The sequence below is a fragment of the Trachurus trachurus genome (assembly GCF_905171665.1).
Source record: "Trachurus trachurus genome assembly, chromosome: 4".
In the NCBI taxonomy this organism is placed as follows: Eukaryota; Metazoa; Chordata; class Actinopteri; order Carangiformes; family Carangidae; genus Trachurus; species Trachurus trachurus.
Genome location: NC_139898.1, coordinates 11,543,201 through 11,569,172, shown reverse-complemented (window position 1 = coordinate 11,569,172; position 25,972 = coordinate 11,543,201). Strand labels below are relative to the sequence as shown.

The 25,972-nt window shown below is 42.2% G+C and overlaps 1 protein-coding gene across 1 annotated transcript in view; it reads left to right on the top strand.

The window, feature by feature from the left end:
* Nucleotides 1-24,960, top strand: part of tbl1xr1a (TBL1X/Y related 1a) — a 39,761-nt gene extending 14,801 nt beyond the window's left edge. The window contains exons 2-16 of the mRNA XM_083970682.1: nucleotides 3,291-3,356; nucleotides 15,475-15,576; nucleotides 16,241-16,386; nucleotides 16,473-16,698; nucleotides 16,896-17,028; nucleotides 17,624-17,765; nucleotides 18,256-18,319; nucleotides 18,670-18,767; nucleotides 18,879-18,939; nucleotides 19,029-19,150; nucleotides 19,242-19,316; nucleotides 19,716-19,843; nucleotides 20,684-20,849; nucleotides 20,959-21,060; nucleotides 21,155-24,960. Coding sequence (XP_083826808.1) covers nucleotides 15,519-15,576; nucleotides 16,241-16,386; nucleotides 16,473-16,698; nucleotides 16,896-17,028; nucleotides 17,624-17,765; nucleotides 18,256-18,319; nucleotides 18,670-18,767; nucleotides 18,879-18,939; nucleotides 19,029-19,150; nucleotides 19,242-19,316; nucleotides 19,716-19,843; nucleotides 20,684-20,849; nucleotides 20,959-21,060; nucleotides 21,155-21,181 — 1,548 coding nt within the window. The 5' untranslated portion in view covers nucleotides 3,291-3,356; nucleotides 15,475-15,518 and the 3' untranslated portion in view covers nucleotides 21,182-24,960. The remainder of the gene's footprint in view (nucleotides 1-3,290; nucleotides 3,357-15,474; nucleotides 15,577-16,240; nucleotides 16,387-16,472; nucleotides 16,699-16,895; nucleotides 17,029-17,623; nucleotides 17,766-18,255; nucleotides 18,320-18,669; nucleotides 18,768-18,878; nucleotides 18,940-19,028; nucleotides 19,151-19,241; nucleotides 19,317-19,715; nucleotides 19,844-20,683; nucleotides 20,850-20,958; nucleotides 21,061-21,154) is intronic.
* Nucleotides 24,961-25,972: the final 1,012 nt, after the last annotated feature.

Here is a 25,972-nt window from a genome sequence, read left to right as displayed (position 1 = left end):
TAGTCAGTGTCAATATTGAGGCCGGATACTGCAAATACACCAATGAATGGGAAACATTGTAATCTGAATGGCTGCAGCGGCCACGGTTTGTTACTCTGGTGATTTATCCCAAAAAAAGGGTTTTGGTTTTTTCATTATTTCTGTTTGTTATATCAGATAAATAGCGTCCGTGTCCGGTCGGCTCTCTTTGAGGGCAACTATAAAAAATCAATAACACAAAAAAAGATATAAAATGTATTAACATTTTTTAAGCATAACACACATCCGTTTTTCAATGAGTATTGCAACCTATATAATATAATGTCTGAATATGCACACTCAGGTCCTTGAGGATGAAAATGTCTCCATTATATTATACTGTTTTTATAGCCAGCCAGAGGTCAGTGTGACTAATGTGGAACCAGGAAATCAGCTCCAAAATCTTAGTTATTTTTTTTTACTCTTCCACTAGTTGAAGCCCAATTTGGCTTCTGAGGCAAAACCGCATTATGTTCATGGTGTCCATCAGAGGTATTCCTTCTGTATTACAGAGCACTGTAGGGCATTGTAAAAATAAATGTATGAAACTAAAGCAGTTTGGGTGTGTTGTGGTATAGATGTCAAGGTGTGGTGTATATTGAGAAATAAGAGACACCCCTCATCCACTCACACACCTGTATGTGTAGGCTTTCACACCCAAAACAATACAATACCATATCTCTCTGTATATGTGTTACAGTAAGGCTGAGGCTATTCAGCTCTGAAGGTGTCTGTTGTGTGTGTTGGAGGTTCATGTCATTTATGAGCTGTGAGCAAGTGGTTCTCATGGTGTTATTTGTCCTATAATTCAGACTGTGAACACTAGGGCTGCCCCCGACCAAAGATTTTCTTGGTCGACCAATAGATGGTCATTTATGGCGGTTAGTCGACTAATCGACCTCCCACCACCCACCCAGACCAGACACGGCTCCAAATGTTTTTTTGTTTTTTTTTACTGCAACCAATCGACCAATGAAATTTTGGTCGGCTAATGACCTTTTGGTCGACCAGTGCTTGGTCGACTATTTGGGGGCAGCCCTAGTGAACACCCCCTTAGCATTTTGTATACTGAAAATTATAGATATAAAAACATGCTAGCATTGTGTAAACAGAATGGGGTTTAATGTCTGAAAGTTGGTTGAATTAGTTAATATTTGGTAGCTATGACTTATGTTTTACTGTATTTGTGGCATTTTCTTGACTCTGATATTTTTTTATATTTTTAAGTTTCATTATTGCTATTGTAGTGTATGGTGTGTATATTGTGACCCTTAGCTATGGTTGTTTTTTCCTCTCACCTATCTCACCTCATAAACATACTATCTTAAAAAGCTGACTTGTACTGATTTGTTGAAGCTGTTCCAATGCCAATACCTAAATGATCTGTTGAGAGAAAACAAATTTGGCTGATGTTCCAGTTCTCTAATCACAACAAGTCAAAGTAAAATACAGGCCAAGCTGTTTTGCCATGCCCGTCACTTAGTAAAATTGCTGCTGGGGAAAAATATGACTTCTTGGTTTCTACAAATCTACACATCTACTGTGCCTTCCTACAAACTGCAATGGCCTGTTAAGTAGCAGAAGGATGGATAGGGGATAAAATGTTAACATTACCCTCTGTTGAAGTTAATCCACTGACTCTACTTACCTGGATTCTGCTGTATACAAGAACATATTGCTGTTCATTCCCTATTTAAAGAGTAACGGACAAAAGCAGAGATTAAAATCCCAGATGTTTCGCAACATTGCTATGTATCCTCTAGCAAAACCCCAGCAACCTTCAACACTTCAGCGTTTCTCTGGCCACACCCATCTGGTCTTGCTTCCTTTGTGGTAACATTATCTCTCCCTTTGCTCTGCAGCCTCCGCCACAGCTTCACCAACACTACAGACAGAGGTAGCAGAGAGCAGAGGGAGGGAAATATGGGAGCCATCCAGGGAAAGGGTGACTAAAGGGAAATAGGCACAGGAGGAATCAAGGTCAGAGAAAGTAGGGAAGGAAGCAGTGAGGAGGGAGAAACGGATTGGAAACGGTCAGTGATTTCCAGTGGACATGTCGCTGTTATGCAATCCGGCTTCTCAGTCTGAAGCCATAATTATCATTATCAGTCATAGATCACAGGACGTTACAGGCTTCAGGAAAGGAGTGTTGATAGCAGAGCTTTTGCAGAGCATTACTTTACACTACCCAGGTGTTGCTTCTTTGAGGACCGCCCACTGGGAATAGAGGCAGTGAACATGCTCTAATGGTGTGTTGTTGTTTTCCACTGTCCTCAGACTGAGGAGGTGAATCACTGCTCAGACTCCTGAATGGGCCTCAGTCACATGCTGTGACCATTCAGTCCCCGTGTACTGTTGGCTGACGCTCTGAGCTTTTTTATTAATTGGCATTAGTTAGAGATTATTTAACATGTGGAGAGTTAAAATGTTCGTAGTTACATTAGCAATTTGGAGTTGCCTACTAATGCACTGTAATCTGCTTTAAAGGTCCCCTGTGTGCTACTCTGTTGAGCGAAAGCAATCATACAAAAAGCTGCATGTGTGTCACAGCTAAACATCAATAAATAAGCGGTAGCCTATATGTGGAGTAGTAATGGGAATGTGTGTTGTGTTGCGCATTAAGGCTGATGTTTTGCAGATAAGTTTTGATTATTGTGCCAATTTTCTCCATCAATTCAATTGTTTGATGTTAAAAATGTTAACACTGACAAAAGCCACACATGATTTCATAACCATCAGCCAGAAAGCTTAACCTAAAGACAAGACTGTGATATTTTGATTTAAAAAAAAAAATTGATAATGGTAATTAATTTTCCTGCTCGCTGAGTCGTTTAACCTGTTGTGTACATACATACCAATGGGGGAGGAGTTACAGTGGACACAGGGCCCATTCATAAAAAGAAACTTAATAGCACCACTAAAGATCAAAAACTCTAAAAGTATCTTTCAATAAAACCAAAAAAAAAAAAACTTGCAGCAAGCTTTTCATATCTTGTCACATCTCTCATAAAGAGAATAATTCAGATTGTTTGCCATCATGAATAAATCTTCCAGTTCTCACAATGTAGATCTGTTAGAAATGGTTGATTTGATGGTTGACAGTCCTATATTGATGCTTAAAAACTGTGTCAAACCTGATTTGTGTTGGGGTAACGTTTGATTTCCAAAGTGTTTTCCAAGATACTGTTTTGGATTGTATTTCTGTTTTCTATTGTCTCACCTAACCTTATTCAAAGTCCTCTAACCGAGTCTTCCATCTCTTTTTGTTGTAGCTGCTGAGCCCATGGTAGAAGGCCCTGACTGAACAAACTGCTGGTGCATACATACTTACTACTGTGGTGAGTGATCTACCCCCAGATCAGATCTAGCTGGGAAGTGTCTCTACCTGCCTCATCACATCATAGGTCGTGCAGAGTTTATTTTCTAAGCCTGGACCTGAAAACATGAAATATTCACAACTCTCAAAAGACAAGGCAACCTGGATTTCTAGTGTCCTTTCACAATAATGGCTTTTGAATAAGACATTCGTTTGTTAGCAATGCTGGTTCTTGTTGCTTGACATTGGCCTTTTTGTTTAGAATTATTTTGAAAAATGAACCTCTTACTTTTGTAAAAACCTACTTTGCAGTTGCTAATTCACAATTTCTACTTTGATTTTCACAGAATTTCTGGAATAACATATCACATTATGACATTTGTAACTTTAGCTCTCCCCACATTCTGCCCAACTCTCCCAGAAACACTGTTGCCTCTGTGTCCCTCTCCCTCCCTGGTGTCTTCTTTTACAGAGGAGAACAGTGAGTTTAATTTCTGTGCTTCTAATCATCTGTGATTGCCAGACGGCTTGACAGCAGCTTCAGTTTGTCCTCAATTGGAAGAACAGCGCACTCTTCCTGTTTTGTACTGTTTAAGAGTCCAGCAGATTTCCTGTGAACTCTACCCACCAGCACAACAATGTTGATGTTAAATGCAGGATAGGACCCCGCAGAAGCTATCAGTCTCCTTGGTGATGCTCTTGTTTGTTTACGCCGGGAATACCCAAGGACATTCTGCCCGACTTGCTGACATTGTTCATTTGGTTCTCTGGTCGGATCCAAGAAGCTTTGCTGTGACAGCTTCGCTACTGCCGTCACCCATTTTAGCAAGTAGCTGTGCTAATGTCAGGTCAGCCCTATTGGAAGGCTTTGTTTTCCTCCCTGTAGAGCCCTCAGCTCTGCTCGTTTGTTTAATAATATTTCAGTGCTGCAGTACTTAGTCATCAATTTATGTGTTAATAACATAAATAGCTTATACGCCTTCATGCATGTTCTCACCAGAAACCACGTCATTTTATTTGTAGCACAGGAAGTGGTTTTCTCTTGTGATATTGATGTGTAATGGGCTGTGAATTTAATTGAGATCAACAGATATATCAGAGAGGTTCCGTGTTGCTGAGATAAGACTGGGCGTTAAAGTAAACAACACACCTAATTTGTTTGTGCCCCCCAGAAACCTTTCACCAACACACTGTGTCCTTGTATGGCTGCACAAGTGTGAAATGTTTTTCATGACCTCAGGAGCGAGACCAAAATGACACAGATGACAGCATGCCGTCACAGAGGCCCGGCTTTCCCACTGCTGGTTTTAGAGGAAGGTTTGAAAATCTTGCATGAATCGTTAAGGGTGCTACGAAAATGTGGCTTCTGCTTTTTAAGGATGTGTTTTATACTTTTATTGATGCAGTTGTGTGGAACAATGTGTTGCTCCCACAAGGCTGTTGCCCGAGAAGAAAGAAGTCTTTGTTTCACAATGATTCAGGCCACACTATTGATTCAGAGCAGCAGTTTGCCTTGAAATTAGTTTGTATGTTACGTCTCCTCCAGAATGCGCCCCGTTCTCAAAATACACCACAAATATTTCAGACACTTCTCCTCTAGTGTGTCTCGAGTTGCACAGGCCTTGTCCCTGGTTAACCATGACGTTCAAAACCCTTTGAGTCCCACAGTGTGAAAGAGTAAAAGAGGAATGAAGAGAGACAAAGTGTGATGGTTCAATATGGATGAGGTTTGGGTGATGGGCTTTCTACCACTTTGTTTTCATTTGTCCACATCTCTGGCAAACGTACAGAAACATACATCTGGCAATAAAACTTTCCCTGGTTACCATTAAAAATGCCACTGCGATGATGTATGAATGGCTTTAGTAAGAATGCAATGATTTCATTTGAGTTTTTCTTATTTTCTCCAATATCACTTGCACAGGCAGTTGGTATTGCAAAAACAGACGGCAAGAGGCAATTATATAATCATGTCCTATGTCTGTGGGAAAAGACAGAAATGAAATGTATCACTTCAATGGGCAGGAAGTAGTCTGGATTTTCTGGAGGTACAGTTACAGATGGTGAACAGCAGTTTTAAAAATTAGGCCAAGTTGAAAATATGATAATAATAAAACACTAAAGGTTTGCTCCCACCAAAGCCTTTGTGTACAAGGAGCTTGAAAACTTGGTAGATTCTTCATAGTAGGGTTGCTGGGTTGCTGCAATTACGTCAATATTTTACGTCAGCAAATCGTCTCCCTCGCATTGATTTATTTGTGGTGGCCAGTCACCATTTACCACCATCTATAATTCCTGTTTATCATTTATGGTCACACTGTTATCTGCTATCTGGTGAGACTGCGTAGTATCCACACTGGCCCTCGTTTATCAGACGTGCATAGGATCTGGTGTAAAAATAACAGGTGTAGAGTTGCACAATACCCACGGTACCTGCGGTGCCAAATCGTCACGGTTCCTACTATACCAGCAATTCTACACGACGGTACTACCGTGGATTACTATACTACCGGTGCCAGTTTCCGCTCCATAGCGGGCTGCCTCTACTCTCCTCCTGGCTTCTCACTACACACCACTCTGTTGTAAACAAACCCACATGGCAACGATGCTGCAAGGACAATTACACCATTAGTATACTTGACTAATTGATTGACAGGTTAGGCTAATTCATGGAAAAATAGTTAGTAGTGGTAGCCCTAGATTACAGCCACCTTAATTAAATATAAATTATAAAATATATTTTTAATGAGCAGTGTTCAAAGCAAGCATATTTCTTCTGGTCTGTATGAAAGTAACATGGTGCATTGACAGGTCATTGGGTGCATACACAGGTGGAGTTCACCTTATCTCTTATTCCAACACTCCAGCCCTGCTCACACCTAGCCCCAGCTGTCAACAAATAGGCTCATCCTGTTTGTCTGCCGCGTTGCCTCGGCGGTTTGCTACCGGAAATAGATGCTTGCCTAGTTCTTAAGTAAGGGTACGTGGATTAACAGCTTACTACATTAAAACCAACTCAAAACAACAGAATACTAAGGCTTTAATCCGGGATTTCATAAAAGTGTAGAGACTGTACAAACTCCGCACATAATCGATTCATTAGCATGTCTTCGGTGTCATGAGACCTTGCAGTCAAAGATTAATCAGAAATCACACTGATGTTCTGATGATTTTACACCTAATAATTTGTATAGTGAAAGAGTTTAATTTCAGAGGTCAGCCCATTCTCCTGACTTCATTAACAATGAGTTAATTAACATCTTTAGAGTTTTTAGTCAGCGATTGTTGTAATTTATTTCCGATCTGTTTTCGTATTGTACTTGGTAATGAATGTCTGTGCATGTGCAATGACGTTGTGCTGAATGTGGCAGGACTCCCCCCTGATGCTCCTCGGTCTGACTCTGACTACAGCTGTTCTTATTTTAACAGCATGGTGGTGGATGGGGTACTTGGTGTAGCGCCGTCACATTATAACCAAGCCTGAGATCTGTCCAACCTTCATCTCTGTTGACAGTTGAGCCTCCTTGAACCCCCAGATGTGTAGACCTGGCAGGCTGATGGGTTTGTAATACATTGGCAGAAACGCTGCAATGTGATGTAAACCATGACTCGTTCCTGATATTTGCATCACACTTGACCTTCTGAAGAGATTCCCCAAAGTGATTGGGACTCTCTCGGACGAGGTTGTCTAATCCACGCCGGCTTGGCAGTTCAATGTGAGATAACCACCGCTGATTCACTGACCTGCTGCATTCAGGTGCTCTGAGCAGGTTTAAGTTTCCGTCATGCGAGGCTAGCTGGTGAGGCCGGCGTGCTACCATCTGTCACCGACAGGCAGCTAGCCTCGCTGACCTCACACAGGCCATGTGAGCAGAGCTAGACTTGCCAATGCAATCTGTCACTCCAAGAGACCGGTAACCCTGGGGGTGGGGGGTGGGGGGTGGGGGGGGCACATACACACTGTGGTTCATTACTGTTGTCATTGCTCCTTCAACAGCTGCATGATAGGACTCATTTTACACATAACCATGGATAACTGTAGGTTGAGATTCAAGCATCTCTGCCCTTTTTCTCACAGCCAGTTTTGGCTGCTTGTGGCAACTGTGTCAGTGAGAATCTTTTTTTTTTTCCATGTAGTCTTTAACTAGGGAGAGTTGGGTGCATTTTTAAGCGAGAGACAATAAAAAATCGGTTTGCGCCATTCCCCCACTGCTTGATTTTTTTTCAGCTCCTCTGAAAATAGACCTAAACTGCCAGGTGTCAGACGGAGCCTTTAAATAGGAATAAGCCCCATCTCCACCTGCAGCAGAGAATCAGAGCAGCAGCCATCACAGCTTGGGTCTCCTTTATGTATCGATGCAGGAAAGGCTTCAAAGAACATGGCACCTAAATGGTGGATAATATTATCATGGACTGAGAGAGACAGGAGCACACATGATGGAGTGGCGGTGTCCGTTTTTCAAAATTTCATGGCCTGCTCCTAGCTTTTTTAAAAAGCTTGTCTCATGCAGTCTGTGATGTTAACACAATACAGTACACAGGCTGTTTCAAGTGAAACGGCAAAATCAAAAGCTTCTTTTGTTAGTACAGCCAGTGCCTTAATGTCGTTTTAAACAGAAATGACGATTCACATAGCAATTTAGATGGGTTGTTCTGCACAAATGGCATGTGATTTTAGTTCACATATCACAGCCAGTGTTTCTGTTTCCCACGGGTTTTCAGAAGACTATGGCGTGTGCGCGGGGGTGTGTGTGATCGTGGTTTAATTTGAAGACATTAGCGCGATTTAGTGCATTTAGCTTTTATTATTTTTACAGCGTGACCTGTCCATGCACCCGTGTTTGTGTGCGTCATGGATGTACGACGTGTGTGTGCACCAGCGCGGAAGAGAGCGTGAAGGAGGAGGGGCGGACTGACAGAGATGAGAGACGGTGAAACCCTGTTAAAAAAACATATTGTTGTTTTTGTTTTTTCCCGTGAGGGACTATGGCAGACCCATAATGTTTATTAATGGGAAACACTGACAGCAGTGACCAACAGCGATCTTTTCAAACACAGAGTTGGGAAACAATGGGGCATTCATTGTCATAAAACATATTGACAGTATTTCTATTAGCGATGCCCCAATAATGGTTTTTGCTGCTGATACAGATGGTCTAAAATTGAGATTGGCCAATCCACAGCCTATACCAATTATTTTTTGGTTGGTGTGTTGTGACAGTTTGTTTTGTTGTGGTGGCCTGTTGAGATGTGGGACTGCACAGCACACGGTGCTTCTCAGGTGTAGACGCTGAGTATTAACAACAGCTGATCCAATAACCAATCACATTGACACATAGACACAAAATCACCTGATCTTGATCAGCGGCTGATCAATGGTCCCTAGTTTTGGTTATGTAATTCTAGTAGAGCCTGACCAACGCCTGGGGGCTGATACTGTTGTCAGTGTATGAGTTGTTTTTTTTATTTTGATAATGAGGTATTGATATAGTAGCCAGTACTCCTTTCCGAAATATAAATGTGTTGCCAAACACTTAACACTATGAAATGAAAAATCTTTCTCCAGTGCAGTTTTCTGATAATATTGCCACTCTGATTTATCACAGTACATAATGCCACCTCCTACATTTTAGAGCCGAGTGTCATGGCAGAATAAGACGGGCTCGCTGGTCCAGCAGAGACATCCACTTTGAAAAAATGTGTTCCAACACTATCCATCAGTTCATCTGCTTCTGCTGTTTGTTTCGACAAGACACGGTCTTTGCTGCACATTGCTGGCTAGTTAACATTAGCCACCCAGCAGGCAGGGAAGGACTGAGATGTTGATGTTTCTGATGATATTGTAAATGTTCCAACATAAAAGCATACAACAAATACATTAAGTAAACAAAAACAACAAATCATATAATTTTGATGTAAATATAATCCTCAGTGAGCAGCCAAACGCCCTCATGACGTTCTTTCTACGATAGAAATACGTTTTGCACTTTTGCACCCCAGACCAGCTCCACGTGGTTGAGTCTGGAGACTGTGCTGGTCCTCCATCATGTGAAGCCACCATCTGGTTCTCTTGCTCTTTATGTTTTGGGTCATTATCTTGACCAACCAGTCTGTCTTCTTCTGCCTCTCCTTTCTGACAGCAGTACACAGAACTGCTCCCTGCAGCACAGTATTGTCATAATACTGCATCAGATGCCGTCGCAACAGTCTGATCCAACGCTGCTTTTTGTACAGCGTGTTTGCAAGTCGTCAATAAATTCCGGGTAACCTGTAGGAATTGTTGACATTGACTTTCATCCATTCACTTCCACTGCTGCAGGAAAGCTGGAAGTTAATCCACTTCTTTCTAGAAAAAAGGGTTCAAATTCCAAGAAACTTTTATTGACCATTTCCACCTTGGCACGTGCGCTGCTCACATCCATGGAAGGTTTTTCATAGTCGGTGTTCAAAGTCTTTTAACAGTCTGTTGCTCTTGTGGATAAACTGTTATCATGGGATAGCCTGAGTTAGGTAAACACCTGAAGTTGATGTGGTTCTGTAAGCTGCAGCAGGTGTGCACAGTTTAACTATTCATATGTTATGTCACCCAGCTCATTGAAGAGCTGACTTGTCCGTGGTTCAGCAGAGTAATGTGTTGCCACTCATACACCACCCTGGAACATGTCATTGCATTCAGTTCAGCTCCAGCTTGGCCATGTATACATCATGTTAGCACTCCTATTTTCTCAGGGGGAAAAGATTACAGCGTATTGATAGGCTGTAGTAATATTCTTATCACACCTCTGTGACTGAGCTAAAAGCTCTGATCGGACATGTCATTAGGCTGTTTGAGTTAATGAATTATGTATGCCAGCTGATAACCCACAGCAAATACACTATCATTCACTTAACACTTCTATTGATTTCATATTGTGGGGGAGAGACCCTGCCTCCTTGCTTTACATGTAACAAGCAAAATGCTGCATGACTGAAATTGTTATGTCCTGATTTTCCTTTGGTGTTGACTGTCTCTGCGTCTCTCTTTCTCTTCCTACCTCCCTCTCCCCCAATGCTGTGATTTAAGATTTATGTGTAGGCCAGTTTGCCACTGGTAGCAGTGTGTGTGTGTGTGTGTGTGTGTGTGTGTGTGTGTGTGTGTGTGTGTGTGTGTGTTTGAAAGAGAGAGAGAGAGAGAGAGAGAGAGAGAGGAGGGAAGAAATGCAGAGACAGAGATTCCCTTCTCTTCTCCCATCCCCCCACTGTTCTCCCACACTGTCAACACAGAGGATCCAGGCTGCAGCTGGCGGCTCCACAGCGCCACTGCAGTGGGATGGCGGCCGAGGGAAGTGCACCTCACTGTTTACAAACCTTGTGTGTCCTCCCCAGGCGCTGCTGCTGTCAGATGGGATTTTAACTGGGGGTCTGAATGATCCGTGACTCAACAGTCTGCAGGTTTATCGTTTCAACCAAACACAACATCTGTGGCTTCACCTTGCACTCGGCCCCCCCTCCCCCTCTCCTTTCTTGCACATGTATTATTCAGGGAAGTTGTTGTTGTTGTTGTGTTTGGTTCGGTTAAATTCCTGTATGCTTCACAGCCTAAATGCACAAGATTCAGCATTCAATATAATTAGCATTGTGCAACACAAGGTTGATGGAGTGTGGAGGATGAATTCAATAATCTCACAGCCTGAGGAAGGAAACTGCTCTGAAGTCAGGGGGTGTGGCAGTGATTTCTTCTGTATGGGCTCTGCACCTCACTTCACCCACATCAGTGTTGCTTAGTGCCTTAGTGATGTTCTGGCTGGTTTTAATCGCCTGTTGCAGAGCCTCGACTGTTCTGGGCCACATTGTGATGTTTAGAAACCAGGACTTCTGCTTCTGTATGAATTAATTTAGCTTTTATTGAAGAAGTGCAGTCATCTCCGAGCTTCCTTTGCCAGAGTGGAGAGACGTACGGTGACTGTGACATGTTCACATGCTCCACCACAGATCTATAATTAATGTAGGCAGGGGGTGTGTCTTAGGCCTCCTTGTTTTTTCATCAGCCCAAATGGCTTTAATATCAGTACAGTTAAAATACAGCATAGATGAACAGTATTGGTAAAATCCTCATGACAATTGTTGTGTTTTCATCCTCTCTGCTCTCTTCTGTTGTTTGCCTCTTGTTGTAAAATGCAGTCATGGAGCTTTGTAAGAGATGTAATGTGTTGTGGAAAACTGTGTGTTTACTTTTGTTATTGCAGCTCATGTTGAACAGAAAATCAAATAAATCACTTGGCCTGATTACTGTAAGGACTTAATCTTCTGTCGCAGTCACTGATTAGGCTGCTTTTGTGATGTGGCAAAATGGCAGTTTCGGAAAAAAGTTGTGGCATGTTGTGCCAAATGTACATGCATGATGAGAAATTAACTCAGGGAACGTCTGGCCAATGGCATGTCAGGAAATGTGGCCTCCTTTACAACATAGCTCTGGGGCTCTGGTCTATATAGTTTGTGTGTGGTTGCATTAAATTACAGTATAAACTCATTGTTTTGATGGAGGTTAGCTGGTTAACTGGTGGAGAGAGAGAGTGAGTGTGAGTAAGAAAAAAATACATTGTGGTTTTCTTTCTTGGTAACAATGGCCACAATTATTTTTATGAAAGTGTGAACATATTCCACATTTGGTGTAGTATCAACAAATGTAATTTCTTAGATTTGGTCCATGACCTCATTCAACTCACTTCCCCCCCATGCACAGTATCAGTTGGAGGAAGCGTATGTAGTGTAGTTGTGGTGATTACAGCTCGACTGTCCTTTGGTGTAAATGTTGCTTCAGAGTTGTTTTTCACTCTTCAAAGAACAAAAGTTATTAACAAACAGGATTAGCTTGAATTTCATTCAATATTTGTATGTTTGTTGCTTGTTGTGCAGTAAATTGTAGTGCATCATTTTATAGTTGTATCTGATATTTCACACCTTTGGAAAAGACTGATGCAACATCACAGCCAATCACCTCCACCTCATTGCATCATATTACACTGATTTGCGGTGCATAAATGTTTATTACGTGTATTCTTTCCGGCAGAGATGAGATTAGAGATATCAAGATGTGAGTATCTGAGCCAGCAACTGCTCTGGCAGTTGTTTTGTCCTGTTGCGACATTGTCAACAGTGGCAGTTACACATTAATGTCATTAACACGTGCTAACCACAAAGTGCTGGGTGTGGTTTTTAAAGTTAGCAGGCAGCTGCAATGTTTGCAGTATGGAACTGCTGTAAATTGGAAGTGAAAGCGGCCGACAGCTGCTTATGATTTAATAATAGGCCTAATTTGGAGTACATTATGTCTGCAGTGCCAGGGCACTAGTAACAGGTCCTGTCCATATGACAAAGTGCTGCCAGCATCAGACCACTATTGGGATTCTGATTTTCCTTTTGAGCTGAAAACCCTCATCTGAGGTGGTTTGCATTATTTTGTCCATCTGTCTGTCTCTGTGGAAAACACAACTCTCTCAGCAGAGACAGAGGGGACAGATAGATGTCGCTGAGCCAACATGCCACAGAACAATGTCACTTCTTCTTCTGCTGTCTTGGCTACAGAGTTGTTTCCATCTCCTGAGTCATGAGCAGCTCCCCAAACAGCTCAGCCATGGCACTTTACTCTGCTGTAGGGGTGATGCAACTGGCCCTGAGTCTGCTGCCACTGGCTTTAATGTGGAGAATGCTGCTACTGCTGCTGCTATTGTTGTTGTTGTTGTTGCTGCAGCGTGATTAGACAGCACAGGAGTAGACACACTGACCCTCTCTTACTTCACACAGAGTCATGTGTATTGTACAATTATGTCCTATTTGCTTTGCAATAACAAGTTTCCCCTCGGGCTGTCATTAAAGTTTAACCTCATCTCATCTTCTCTTGTAATTACCTGTGCAAAGTGGAGGGTGATACCACCACTGTGGGAAAACCTACCAATTAATCCATCATGCTATTGGTCAGTAAAGCCAGTGAAATGTATTAGCCTGACAGCCTGATCTTTAGTAACTGATATCCTGCCTGCAATGCTAAAGCCACACATCATGTTAAAAGTTTTCCTGTGCCAAATGACAAAAGAAATGTAACAATCTAGGAAAGAAATGTAACCTACTGCTCACCCCCCAGGAGACAGTATTTCAGCCACTTAGTTGCCATTAAATGCACAGAAAGCTTCTGCTTCTCCAGGGAGAAGGGGCTGCAGACACTGAGCTCCAGGCATTACATGGCTGATTATTCTCAGGTGAAACAGACTGTGAGCTGGTCCCTATTTGGAATCAGCTCCGTCTTTAAAAGATGTAGCACCCCGATCGTTATAAAGCAACAGACAAAAGCTAGGTTGAATCACAACACATTACAGTATATTCAGGTGGAGGTGGAGCCGCTCAGGGTGCAGGGCCCAGTCTTCTGGCTTTAAGAACTGCTGAGGGGAAATAATGTATGCATTTGTCATCACAAACAAGTGCAGCTGACAGCACGTCCTGAGCAGCAGTTGTAGCACAGAGCAGCACACAGCCAGCAAGTGTTTGGATCATGTGGGGAATGTAGATGACGGATCGTAAACGCATCAAAAGTGTTGTAGGTGCAGTTGAGACAACAACATTGTTGTCGTACCTGTTGTTAATTAAACAACTGTAAAAGCTGTGGAAACTGTACTGTAACAACCAATCTTTATGGAGCTGCTGTCCACGCTCAGGGGGGATTCTTTCTTTGCAGAACAGAAAGGGATTTAATTTACAAAAAACAACCTTCCTTAACAAAGAAATACCAGGCAAAGTTTGGCAGCATGAAAATAACTCTTTGCTTTTAATTTAGATGCCCCGACCCAGGATGCAGCATCCTTCCACCTTTAAAGGACAGTTCCGGGCAAATTCAACTTGGGGCTGTATTTTCCTAACATTTTAGGTCTAAAAGAAGGAATCTGAAGATTTTCAGTTTAATTGCTCCTGTTTTGCAGTAGTTGTGTTTGTCCCCGCATCGCCGTGCGGCAGCGATGAATGGAGCGGATTGAAGTTCCGCTGCTTAGGCTGTTTACATCCCTCAAAACTGCAATTTTTTTCCACAGACAGCGTCAGGTGGCTACTCAAACATGCACCGAGAAATCTGTTTACTTGAAGCAAGTCAAGAGTTGATATTCCTGTGTTTATGACACAAACCTTCCGACTGCACATAAACACACCGAGCGCGTCAACTTGGGTCTCGCACGAGACGCCGCAAGACTTTGAATTAGATCTAGTTTTACAAACACGTCGGCTTGCTTTAAGTAAACAAACTTCTCGGTGCATGTTTGAGTAGCCATCTGACGCTGTCTGTGGGAAAAAAATTGCGATTCTGAGGGATGTAAACAGCCTAAGCAGCGGAACTTCAATCTGCTCCATTCACCGCTGCCGTGGCGATGCGGGGACAGACACAACTACCGCAAAACAGGTGCAATTAAACTGAAAATCTTCAGATTCCTTCTTTTAGACCTAAAATGTTAGGAAAATACACCCCCGAGTTGAATTTGCCCGGAATTGTCCTTTAACCACGACTTTGTTGTCAGTCGTTGACGTTGACACAATCGTGTAGTCATGTGTCACAGTTCACTGTCCGTCTACTGGAAGATTACATACCTTCACATTGACACCTGTTACTTACCGTCTTGATGCAGCGATGTAGGCAGAGCTGACTGGTTTGTTAATCCCAAGGTGCATTATGGGAAGCAATGCAGGATATTCTTGAGGGATCACTCTGACAGGCAGCAGCAGGCCTGAGTAAAAAGGCCAGCATTACTAACATACCTGAAAACAGCCATACTTAAATATTTGAAGGCTTAACAGATGCACATTAGTTTAAATAACCAACTTTCTCAAGGCAGTAATCATTTATTTCTTTTCTTGAGATGATCAGCAGGTAACCACAGACCGTGGCGTTGACATCGCAACATAATCTGGCAGGAATGTGCTCTAGGGCCTCGCTGGTTGACATTCCACTGTGTTGTAGCAAAAGTTGAGGCAGGTTCAGATTTCACAACACCAACGTGGGTGTGAAGGCAGTGTGGGATAGGAGAGTAGTCTTCATTTTAGGCCAAAGGTACCTGCTCACACATTCCTGTCTTTGTGGTCACATGTATTGTGTCTTTTTTTTGATGAATCTCTCTGTTTTTCAGGTTAGGTGTGTGCGTTCTGACCTCATGGTGTAACAGGAGTAAAGATGAGCATTAGCAGTGATGAGGTCAACTTCCTGGTCTACAGATACCTACAGGAGTCAGGTATCCTCAAGTTCTTCTGATCATCATATCTGCATTTCTTTTAATTAAAATGTTCAGCCCTGCCCTGCGTCACCAGCTGTGAATTAAGATGAATCATGTCATATAGTCACTTACTTTAATTAGTACTTTTTTCCAAACAATCTTTTTTTATGAGTCATGGTCGGTTGTTGCGCTGTGGATACGGTTTGGCCACATCATATTTTTTGTCTCATGTAATGTGAAATTATAGAGCATCACGTTTTAATACTTTGGATCATTTTTCTGCAGCGCAATTCTGTTGTGATTTATGGGGAACTTAACAAATTTGTCTAAAGCACCTCATTAATCATTTGGTGTTTCTGTTCAATGAGTAAAATTAATTCAAAGCTCACCCTCAAATAACTCAAATGGAGAAAATTTGAAAAGTTAAAATGGAAAAAAATGAATGCGTGGGAGAACCTGATATAGATAGTTTAATTATTAAGATAAAATGAGTGCAGCGTGATGTTAATAGCAATTAAATATCCTGATCAGTAGTTTTTATTATTCTTTTCCATTAAGTTAGGGATAAATAGTAGCAGATAATAGATACATAGAGATAATTTGTGTTTGTGTGTACTATATATACTCTCCAGCTCATCTCCTCCTCACTCCTTACCTCTGTCTGCTCTCTCCTCCTCTCCAGGGTTCTCCCACTCAGCGTTTACATTTGGTATAGAGAGTCACATCAGCCAGTCCAACATCAATGGTGCTCTGGTTCCCCCTGCTGCCCTCATCAGCATCATCCAGAAGGGCCTGCAGTACGTTGAGGCTGAAGTCAGCATCAATGAGGTGGGACACAGATCGGATCACGCAAACACTTCTTTCCTTCTCTGTGTTCCTCCTATAACCCCGCTCGCCTCTCTCCCACTCTCCAGGATGGGACGTTATTCGACGGGCGGCCCATTGAGTCCCTGTCCCTAATTGACGCAGTGATGCCCGACGTCGTTCAGACAAGGCAGCAGGCCTACCGGGACAAGATGGCCCAGCAGCAGGCCGCCACTTCAGCCCCGGCGTCGGCAACCGGAGGCAGCATCGCCGGCAACGCCAAGAACGGAGAGAATACTGCCAACGGGGAAGAGAACGGAGCCCATGCCTTAGCAAGTGAGTAATATGACAGACACAAGGATGTGTTGGTTACCTGTGGTGTCAGAGATACTTCTCACTGTATGAAAAAGTGTTTTTATCTATTTTTCCACCTTGCAAATAGTGGTTTAAGTGAAATTGTTGGGTTAAAATCTCTTTACGTACGTTCAACAATCTCTACATGCATATTGATATCTACCAAACTCTGTGCTCAGACAACCACGCAGACCTGATGGAAGTAGACGGAGACGTGGAGATCCCTCAGAACAAGGCCATGGTGTTGAGGGGCCACGAGTCAGAGGTCTTCATCTGTGCCTGGAACCCAGTCAGTGATCTGCTGGCATCAGGGTGAGTCGCCCTCCTCTCTCCTGTGGTCTCTTCACTCTTTATAAAGAAAACCAGAGAAGTCTGTGCTTTTGTGCTTTTCTGCATATTTGAAAACTAAGTCAGCTAGAAATATTTTCCAGCTGCTTCGGCTTCACTCTTTTCTACTGTTGCAACAGAAGATTATTTAGATTATCGATTAATCTGTTGCTTCTGTTTTCAATTAATGATGTAATCTGCAACATGTCAGAGGGAAAATGTCTATATGCCAGAGCTGTTTTGTTTTGTCCAGGCTCAAGTGCAACACCATTGTTATGATGATTATTAATGTTATCAGTGTTGTTATCACTATTATTATATGATTATGCTATTTTTTAATATTGATTGTAATTAATTAATTGCTATTATTTTCTGTTTGATTTATTAATTGACCTCCCGTGGCATTGTGTGATTATTGTGTAATTGAGGAGATTACAATCAAATAAGTACCTCACCGCTGCGACTGGTAGCGTTATATATACAAATGGTAGCGTTGTGGTAACACTCTTGTGTAGACTGATATCTGCATGTTATTGTGGACAGACAGTTGCTGACATGTCTGTGTGTGTCTGTGTGTCAGGTCTGGTGATTCGACAGCTCGTATCTGGAACCTGAGTGAGAACAGTACGAGCAGCTCCACACAGCTGGTCCTGAGACACTGCATACGAGAGGGAGGACAGGACGTCCCCAGCAACAAAGATGTCACCTCGCTAGACTGGAATGTACGGAGACACACACACACACACACACACACACACACTTGTACAACAATAAACCATGCAGGACACTGTTGTGTACAGTAACACACTTCATGTATAGTCCTAGACCAGGGTGGCAAAATGACAACAAAGGCCTCCATCATAGAGGAACTCCCAGCAGGCACTGAACATAACATTTGATAATATCTAACAGCCGAGTATCACAGAGCAGAATTTTCCTTCAGTTCAGCCAATGGGCTGCAAAAACCGAGCCAAGGGCAGAGGCAAAAATTTCCTGGAAAGCATCCACGCTGATGGAAAACACAGGCCTCTTTTATAACAACCAGCTGAATCACAGCAAATGTTCATTCAGCCCGGACTGCTCAGGCAAATACTGCGACTGAAAAGGACATGGCTCTGTAAACATGATCTGATCTGGCTCTGTAGGACACACACACAGACACACAAACACACACACTTGACACATCTGTCCCTCTCTCTCTCTCTCTGACAGAGCGAGGGCACACTGTTAGCAACAGGCTCCTACGATGGATTTGCCAGAATATGGACGAAGGACGGTGAGTGGACTTAAATGTAGTTAATTTGTGCTAAATTCAAAGTTCTCAGTTGTATGCTAATGCATTTTCTGGTAAATGTTTGTACATTAGCAATGATTAAAATCAACCACGTGTTACCATGGAAACACTAACTGTGGTGTGATGTTTGTTGATGCTGTGATTACAGTAACGGCAGTATTACAGTGTGCCAGCATGGCTCAGTTAATCCTTGTGCAGTGCTGCCACCTAGAGGCAGGCTTGCAGATTACTGTTGGCTCACTTTGTCCAGGTTGTCGTGCCCTTAGTAGCATCTTGTTGTTTCAAATTTAATTCTCATAAGTTTTGTTTCCTCTGTGTTTTCTGCTCCGTAGGCAACCTGGCCAGTACGCTGGGCCAACACAAAGGTCCCATCTTTGCCCTTAAGTGGAATAAAAAGGGCAATTTCATCCTCAGTGCAGGAGTAGACAAGGTAATCCAGGCAACTCTAAAATTGTTGCACAATTTCCTGTGTAATCTTTCATTGATTACACAAACACTAACATTATAAGCTCTAATGGAACATGTCCATATCTCCTCCCAGACAACAATCATATGGGATGCCCATACAGGAGAAGCCAAACAACAATTTCCCTTCCACTCGGGTATAAAAGCATCTTCAGCACTGCTGTTTTTTTTTTAGCTGTAAAGTCTTACAGTCTCATCCTCTCATCTCTGTCTTCATCTCCCACAGCTCCAGCACTAGACGTGGACTGGCAAAGCAACAATACGTTCGCCTCCTGCAGTACAGACATGTGCATCCACGTCTGTAAGCTGGGACAGGACAGACCCATTAAAACATTCCAGGGACACACAGTGAGTTGTTTGTTTGTGTGTTTGTATATGGTCACTGTCATGTAACACCAGAACGTGCTGCACACGTCACCCCTCTTCTCTCTCTCTACAGAATGAAGTAAATGCAATCAAGTGGGATCCCACAGGGAACCTGTTAGCCTCCTGCTCAGATGACATGACGTTGAAGGTGAGCAGAGAGATAATACAAAAAAAAAAAACATCGGACGTCTTGTGCCATTTTTCTCACTGTTACCTTGACCTGAAAGTGCTCACCCATAAAGAAAGAGATGATGTATTTATGACTGCTGGGGAAAAGGAAAATCCATCTCACTGACCCTTGAAGTTGTAATTCATATTGTCCTCTAAGCTGAAATCTTGAAAGCTTCAAAAAGAAAAGTTACTGCTGGTCCAGATGTTGTTCTTCTGGGCAGCTTTTGTTTACTTGTGTGTTGACTGACTGAAGGAGTTTCCCAGGTCACAGCAGGTCATCACCTGATGGCAACAGACGATGGTCGAACCTGCAACTTGATGATTCGGTGAAGCGGTGGATGAAGTTTTTGATTTTTTGCTTGTGTGTGTTTTTCAGATCTGGAGTATGAAACAAGAGTCGTGTGTCCATGACCTGCAGGCTCACAGTAAAGAAATCTACACCATCAAATGGAGCCCCACCGGCCCTGGAACCAACAACCCCAGTGCTAACCTCATGCTAGCCAGGTGAGTGTCTGAGACAAACAACACATGGTCAGTAACAGTCTGCTGGTCAGATACCGCAGGAGGAAGTCAGGACACTGTCTCCTTCACTACCTGCTAGTAGCTGCAGCTACATCATTATTTTCATCCAGTTAGCCCACTGGTTGTTGTGATAGGCAATCAATTTGATTAACAAAAATGAAAAAAGTGTTGACCTTTGTTACTCACTGATTGTGCAGACAAATCAACTGCTACACAATAATACAGGATGGCACTTTGGGAGGAAAAATGAAACGACAGATCTGAAATTTAATTTTTAATTAAATTTTAATTAAATTAAAAACTTTTTTGTATTATTATTTTTATATTTTCCCTTAAACAGCAGGTAAACTTTTAGCAGTTCACACTGATTGTGAGTTTGAACATTCTGTTGCCTTTAAAGGACTAATATAATGGGCTTTGGAAATTTCAGTGCTAACAATAGTAAATCATGTTCTCACTGCGTTTTTCCCTGCTCTCTCTTCAATTCCAGTAACATTTACTTTTTAGTATTTACTTTCAGTGACTTCACCTCTACAGGTGTGCAGTACCTAATAGTAGATTTGATTTAATGTCGGCAGTTCTGTGTGACAGTGCACCAGGTTTCATCATTGTTTCCTCTCGGAGCCTCTGCAGACCAGTGTCACTGTGACTGCTTGACTCGATTGCTTGAGAACATCAAGGTTGTAATTATGTCATACAATTTGTCTGAAACCCGCAACCAGTATGAAGTGAAATATTTTTTTTAAACATGTCCTATTCCTCATTAGATGAACAGAAGCACCTCCATAACCCTGTTTGTCCCTCTCTCTCTCACTCCAACAGCGCATCGTTCGACTCGACAGTTCGTCTCTGGGATGTGGAGAGAGGCATCTGTATCCACACGCTGACTAAACACCAGGAGCCCGTCTACAGTGTGGCTTTCAGCCCTGACGGTCGGCATCTGGCCAGTGGCTCCTTTGACAAATGTGTACACATCTGGAATACACAGGTTAGTGGAGAACGGAAAGGGAGACAATGTGTATGTGACCTTTATCCAGATTTCACAGTTGAGATCAAGGAGGTTTCCTAAATAACGCTTCTATCCCCTGTGTGTGCAGACGGGCGCTCTAGTCCACAGTTACAGAGGGACGGGGGGAATCTTCGAGGTTTGCTGGAACGCAGCAGGGGACAAAGTGGGAGCCAGCGCGTCAGACGGATCTGTAAGTGCACACAGGGACTGTTTGACTGCAGCTTCTCCTCTGATAACTTTTTCTCTCACTTTCTCACATCGACATCTTTGCTTTCCCTCCTCAGGTGTGTGTACTAGACCTCCGGAAATAGTACTGCTGTTTGTTGGAAGCCATGGACCGACCATGAATGTGTACATAGCCAAATGACTGTCCCTGCCTGCCCTGCGTACTGCTCACGCTTATGACTATGGCCCCGCCCACCGACAGACAGGAAGCAGGAAACAGGAACAGGAAGCAAGCACCCGACACAGCAGGTCCAGACGCAGGGATGAACAGATGAACGGACAGACGGATGAACGGACAGACAGACAGACAGACATACAGACGGATGGATGGATAAGCGGGCGGATGGAAGCGCCCCTCTCTATCTGTGCAGACTCTTCCAGAGATGCAGAAGGGACGCATTGAAAAAAAAAAAAGAAAAAAAAAAGTTACAGATCCGTATATGTACCAAATTTGGAAGCTATTTTGCTTTTTTGATCTTTAAACCATGCTCATCGTCATCGAAATGAAAAACAATGAAAAAAGTGTTGATCTTTGTTACTAGCTGGATCTCATTGTGCAGACATATCAACTTCTCCACCATAATACAGGATGGCACTTAGTTTTTTTAAATTTCAGATCTCTCGTTTCAATGTTTTTATATTTTCTATTTTTGGGGGTTGGGGTGGGGGCTGGTCAGGTGAGAGTTTTATTAAGTGGAGAAGTACATACACACAGATACACTCAGACACACACACCAAACACTTGTCACAAACCGTGCCCTCGTCATGATTTCAAACCTAAAAGGCTTTTTTCCCTCATGTATTTCACTGTTTTCGGTTTCTGCAGTTGTGAGCGGGTCAAAATGCAGTAATTCTGGTGTCATCGCTTACTTTGACAACAAACTCTGGATTCTTCTCAAACACCCACCAGGGCACTGCTGACACTGATGTATGATTGGATGCTTTAAAAACAGCCGTGTGCACTATTTGGTCTAGATGGTGTGACCCACAGTGCTCCTGTCTGGACTCTTGACAGCAGCGACACATCTGACAGGACAGAGGCTGTCTGTTCTCTCCACTTGTCTCATGTTGTTCTCAGTTTGGAGTAATGCAACAATAAGTCAGGTCCCATCTCAGATTAGATTGTCAGTTCTTTTTTATCTTTACTGAAAACCATACAGATTCACAACACTAGAGTATTGAATTCATCGGACTTAAACCATTTCTAATTTGACTCACAGACACCTTCAAAAGGCTTCAAATCAAACCCACATGCCCGGAGGTGGTGTGTCAGCTGATTGTCCCATTAAAAGTATTTTGCTACTTTTAGCTGTTGCAGATTGAAGATTCTCAGAGGTCGATCCTCCAGGGGGGGCAGAAATAATAATCTCAGCGAGTTAAACCACAGAGGGCAGAGCCAAAGAAAAATTCACCAAGTACAAGAGGACACAGCTAATGTGACAGACAGCAGAGCTCCACTAGGACACGACAGCTGTGTTCAGAGTCGCCCCCTGTTCACTGTCTCCTACAGGTCACTTCCTGTAAACTGTTTTATTCTGTTGAGCAGGAAAAAGAGGTGTTGGATCATCTGTAAAATGTGAAACATAATGGGATTGCTAGTAATTTAGCATGCTCAACCTGAATAGTAACATTTTCTCCTGTTGTGGAAATTTCAAGACCACTATATTAAAAAAAAAAACATTTTAGAATATTAATTGGCAGTAAGTGTGAAGTGAACAAGGGGTGCGTTTGAACGCAGCCTCCGTGTAGCAGTCCATGCTAACTGGTTTAGCTCAGCTTCTGTCTACAAAGTAGTCATACCTGTCCGAGGTACTGACGTCGTGTTTTTATCATTCTTTCTCCTAATTGCTATGTAATGAATGAGTGAGAAAATGTCATCACCAATAATTTCTAAATAGTATTTTGACCAAAGTTTTGTCTTTAGCAGTCAAATTAGCCTGTTTCCTTCCTGCACTGTGGGGAAACTGTTCCTTGGCTCCGCTCTGTTGGACATTTAATTCAAACAGTGACTTAATTAAGAACCCCAGAGCAGCTCTGCCCCCGACACTTGTGGAACTGAAATTTTAATCTTCTGATATATATTTTTTTTACTCTTGTATTAACACAACATCCCACCTGACCCCTGGAACTGATCCTTGGAACAAGGTTACTATTCAGAAAGAGGCAGATTGAGCGTGAAAGCAGGACCTGAAAGTTTTTAATTTCCATTTCCATCTGCTTTCATTAGCAGGTCTGGTGGAGGATGTGGGGGAATAACAACACACCGCTATTCATGTCCAGCTGGAGCATTACAGGGCATAAACAAACGAGACCTAAAATAACAGTCGTAGCTAAAGGTCAAACGTAGAATCTGTTTCCCACAACACGACAGTCTGAAAACAGCGAGCTGTACTTTTGATGTGTTTGAATTCATCTGCCCTCTCAACTTCATCATTGGTTCTTCACCAAAATTCTGCCCACATTTTATTCTGAGGTTCCCTACTGACAAAACATTTTATACTCTTTTAAAGACAAATTTAAAGTTACATTTTTGTAATTTCTTTGTAGATTTGAAAAAAATGTGAATTAATGACTTATTGGCAGTGTTAATTTACATGTTCTATAAATTTTAAAGATTTTTTTTTTTTTGATGCTATTGCAAATAGTAAAGGTTGACCCTGTAATGTAAGGCTTACTGAGCTGAGCTGTCATTCTGAAGGCACCTTGCCTGGGAAGTTTTTCCCAGAAGCAAATTACCACTAAATTTGTTCTATGTTTTAATAAAGAAATGTTTGACTTTTACTTTTGCTTGAATCATTTTGGGAAGCCTTGTCCCAGGAAACGACTTTCTCCTGAAATCCCTCTTGGCTTTGACGGAAGAAAAAATTTAATAAAATTGTAATTTTTCAATCAAGCCAAGACTCTGGGGAATTTTTCTGTCCCCTCTTTCTCATAAAGGTCTACATATGTTTTATGAAGAAAGTTGCTCTGGAAGCGAATATGACCATATTGGTAGAAAATATTCGTCTAAATTCTGAGCAGTCAGACATTTTGAGCCCATAAACAGACTGTGGCTCTGCATTTAATTTTTTAAAGAAACTTCTCAAAGAATAATTCTATTTGGAAACAAACTTCTTCTCTGCTTAAATATTTTTGTGCAGCTCCAACAATTCACCAAAGTGCACATTCATAAACTCTTATTTTCCCCCAAACACTCACTCCATCATGACTTGTTTGCTTTGTGCACTCTGAAGTTTTGCTTGTTTAAACTGGGAGTGGTACAGTGAACTGCCATTTCAACCTGAAATGAAGCTGCTGATTTCTGAATTCTGTTTTACTTTTAAGAAAAACATCGCTAGTAGGATCAGTGATGAGAAAATATATGAAAATGTCCCATCCAAAACTGAGGGAATTAATAGTTTCAGACTTGAGCTGGAGATTTTTCTCTGGTAATATCTGACTGAAACCTGGTGATCAATCAAGTCATGGATGGTTTGAGCATGTCAGTCAGTTTAGCCTGACTGAAGTTTGATCAAACCAGAAACTGCCTCCAGAGCAGCTCTGCTTCTCACGAAACATTTGTACAACTACCAGTGAGCATCTTCCACTGTAAGAAGCCAGAGATTTCTACTGCTGGAGTTACAGTCCGTGTGTTCCTCCGCAGAGTCCTGTGTGCTAGTGAACTGTTGTTTCTTCCCTGTATTTGAAGCACTTGGTTTTGAATCCCTAAATGCATACACCTCACACCTCTCTGCCATCTTGGATGTGTGCCACACAGTGTGTCGGGGTCAACGTGGTCGGTCGGGCTTTGTGCCTGTGTTGCCGTAACAGAGCATCATGTCAGCCCAGCACCATCCCTCTCTCCGATGGCTCTCACAGCCTTTGTTTTTTGTTTTGTTTTTCTTTCTGCAACTCACATCACATCGATCTGTTCTCGTTGAAATCAACATCAGTGAAACAAAAGTCCAGAATAAAAGTATATTTTGATAAGAGTTTGGAGTTTTCATTTGTTTGTGTGTGTGTGTGCGCAGAGTTGCATTAAAATAGCATCATGCTCAAGTCAATAACATTCATGAAACCTTGTTTTATTCATGTAAAAACGCAAAACAGTTAACTTCATTGGCTTTTCATGAACCGATAAAACTTCCACTCTAAACAGGCTGAACCTCTCTCAGGTTAACATCCTCATGCTGGTGCTCTGTGCAGTGAAATTGAAGAGGCATGCTTCACTGTTGTAACGTGGGAGAAAGGGGATATTTGCTGCACTTCTCGTTCTCACTTGACAGAAAATTGCAGCTATTTGGATACTTCTATCTCCTAATTGACACCTTATAACCACTGGTGAATCTTGACCTTGTGAATATCAACAATTAGATCCAGAGTTATTAATTAATTATTTTTAGGGAATGGATCTGATGCTTGACAAAACAAAAATTCCACTTACTGAGACCAAAAACTGTTGAAATGTCCTGTTAAATCCAACAGAACTGAGATCAGCAGCTTTCACCATGGAGGTCGCCAACCTCCATGGTTTCAGTTCCTCCTTCACCACTGTGAAGATCAAATAATCAATATTAATCAACCATCTGACTAACAGGTGATGTTGGAGGTGAAGGAGGAGGAGCTTTGAGCATTAAGAGATGTTCACTGGTTACTAACTTCAAGACTGGGTTCTTCAATGATGCTCTAACCCTAACCCTTAATGACCGTCAGCTACAACATGCACTCGTTTAAAACTAAAGCAATAGAATCTAATAATACACAAGTATTCATAATGTATTTCATTTCAAAACCACCTCCAGCTCAGGGTAACTTTTTTCTATATGTAATATTTGTTTTTGTATTGGTATATTAAAAAATAAGCCGTCTGTCTTAATCCTTTTCTAGTCTACATCTGT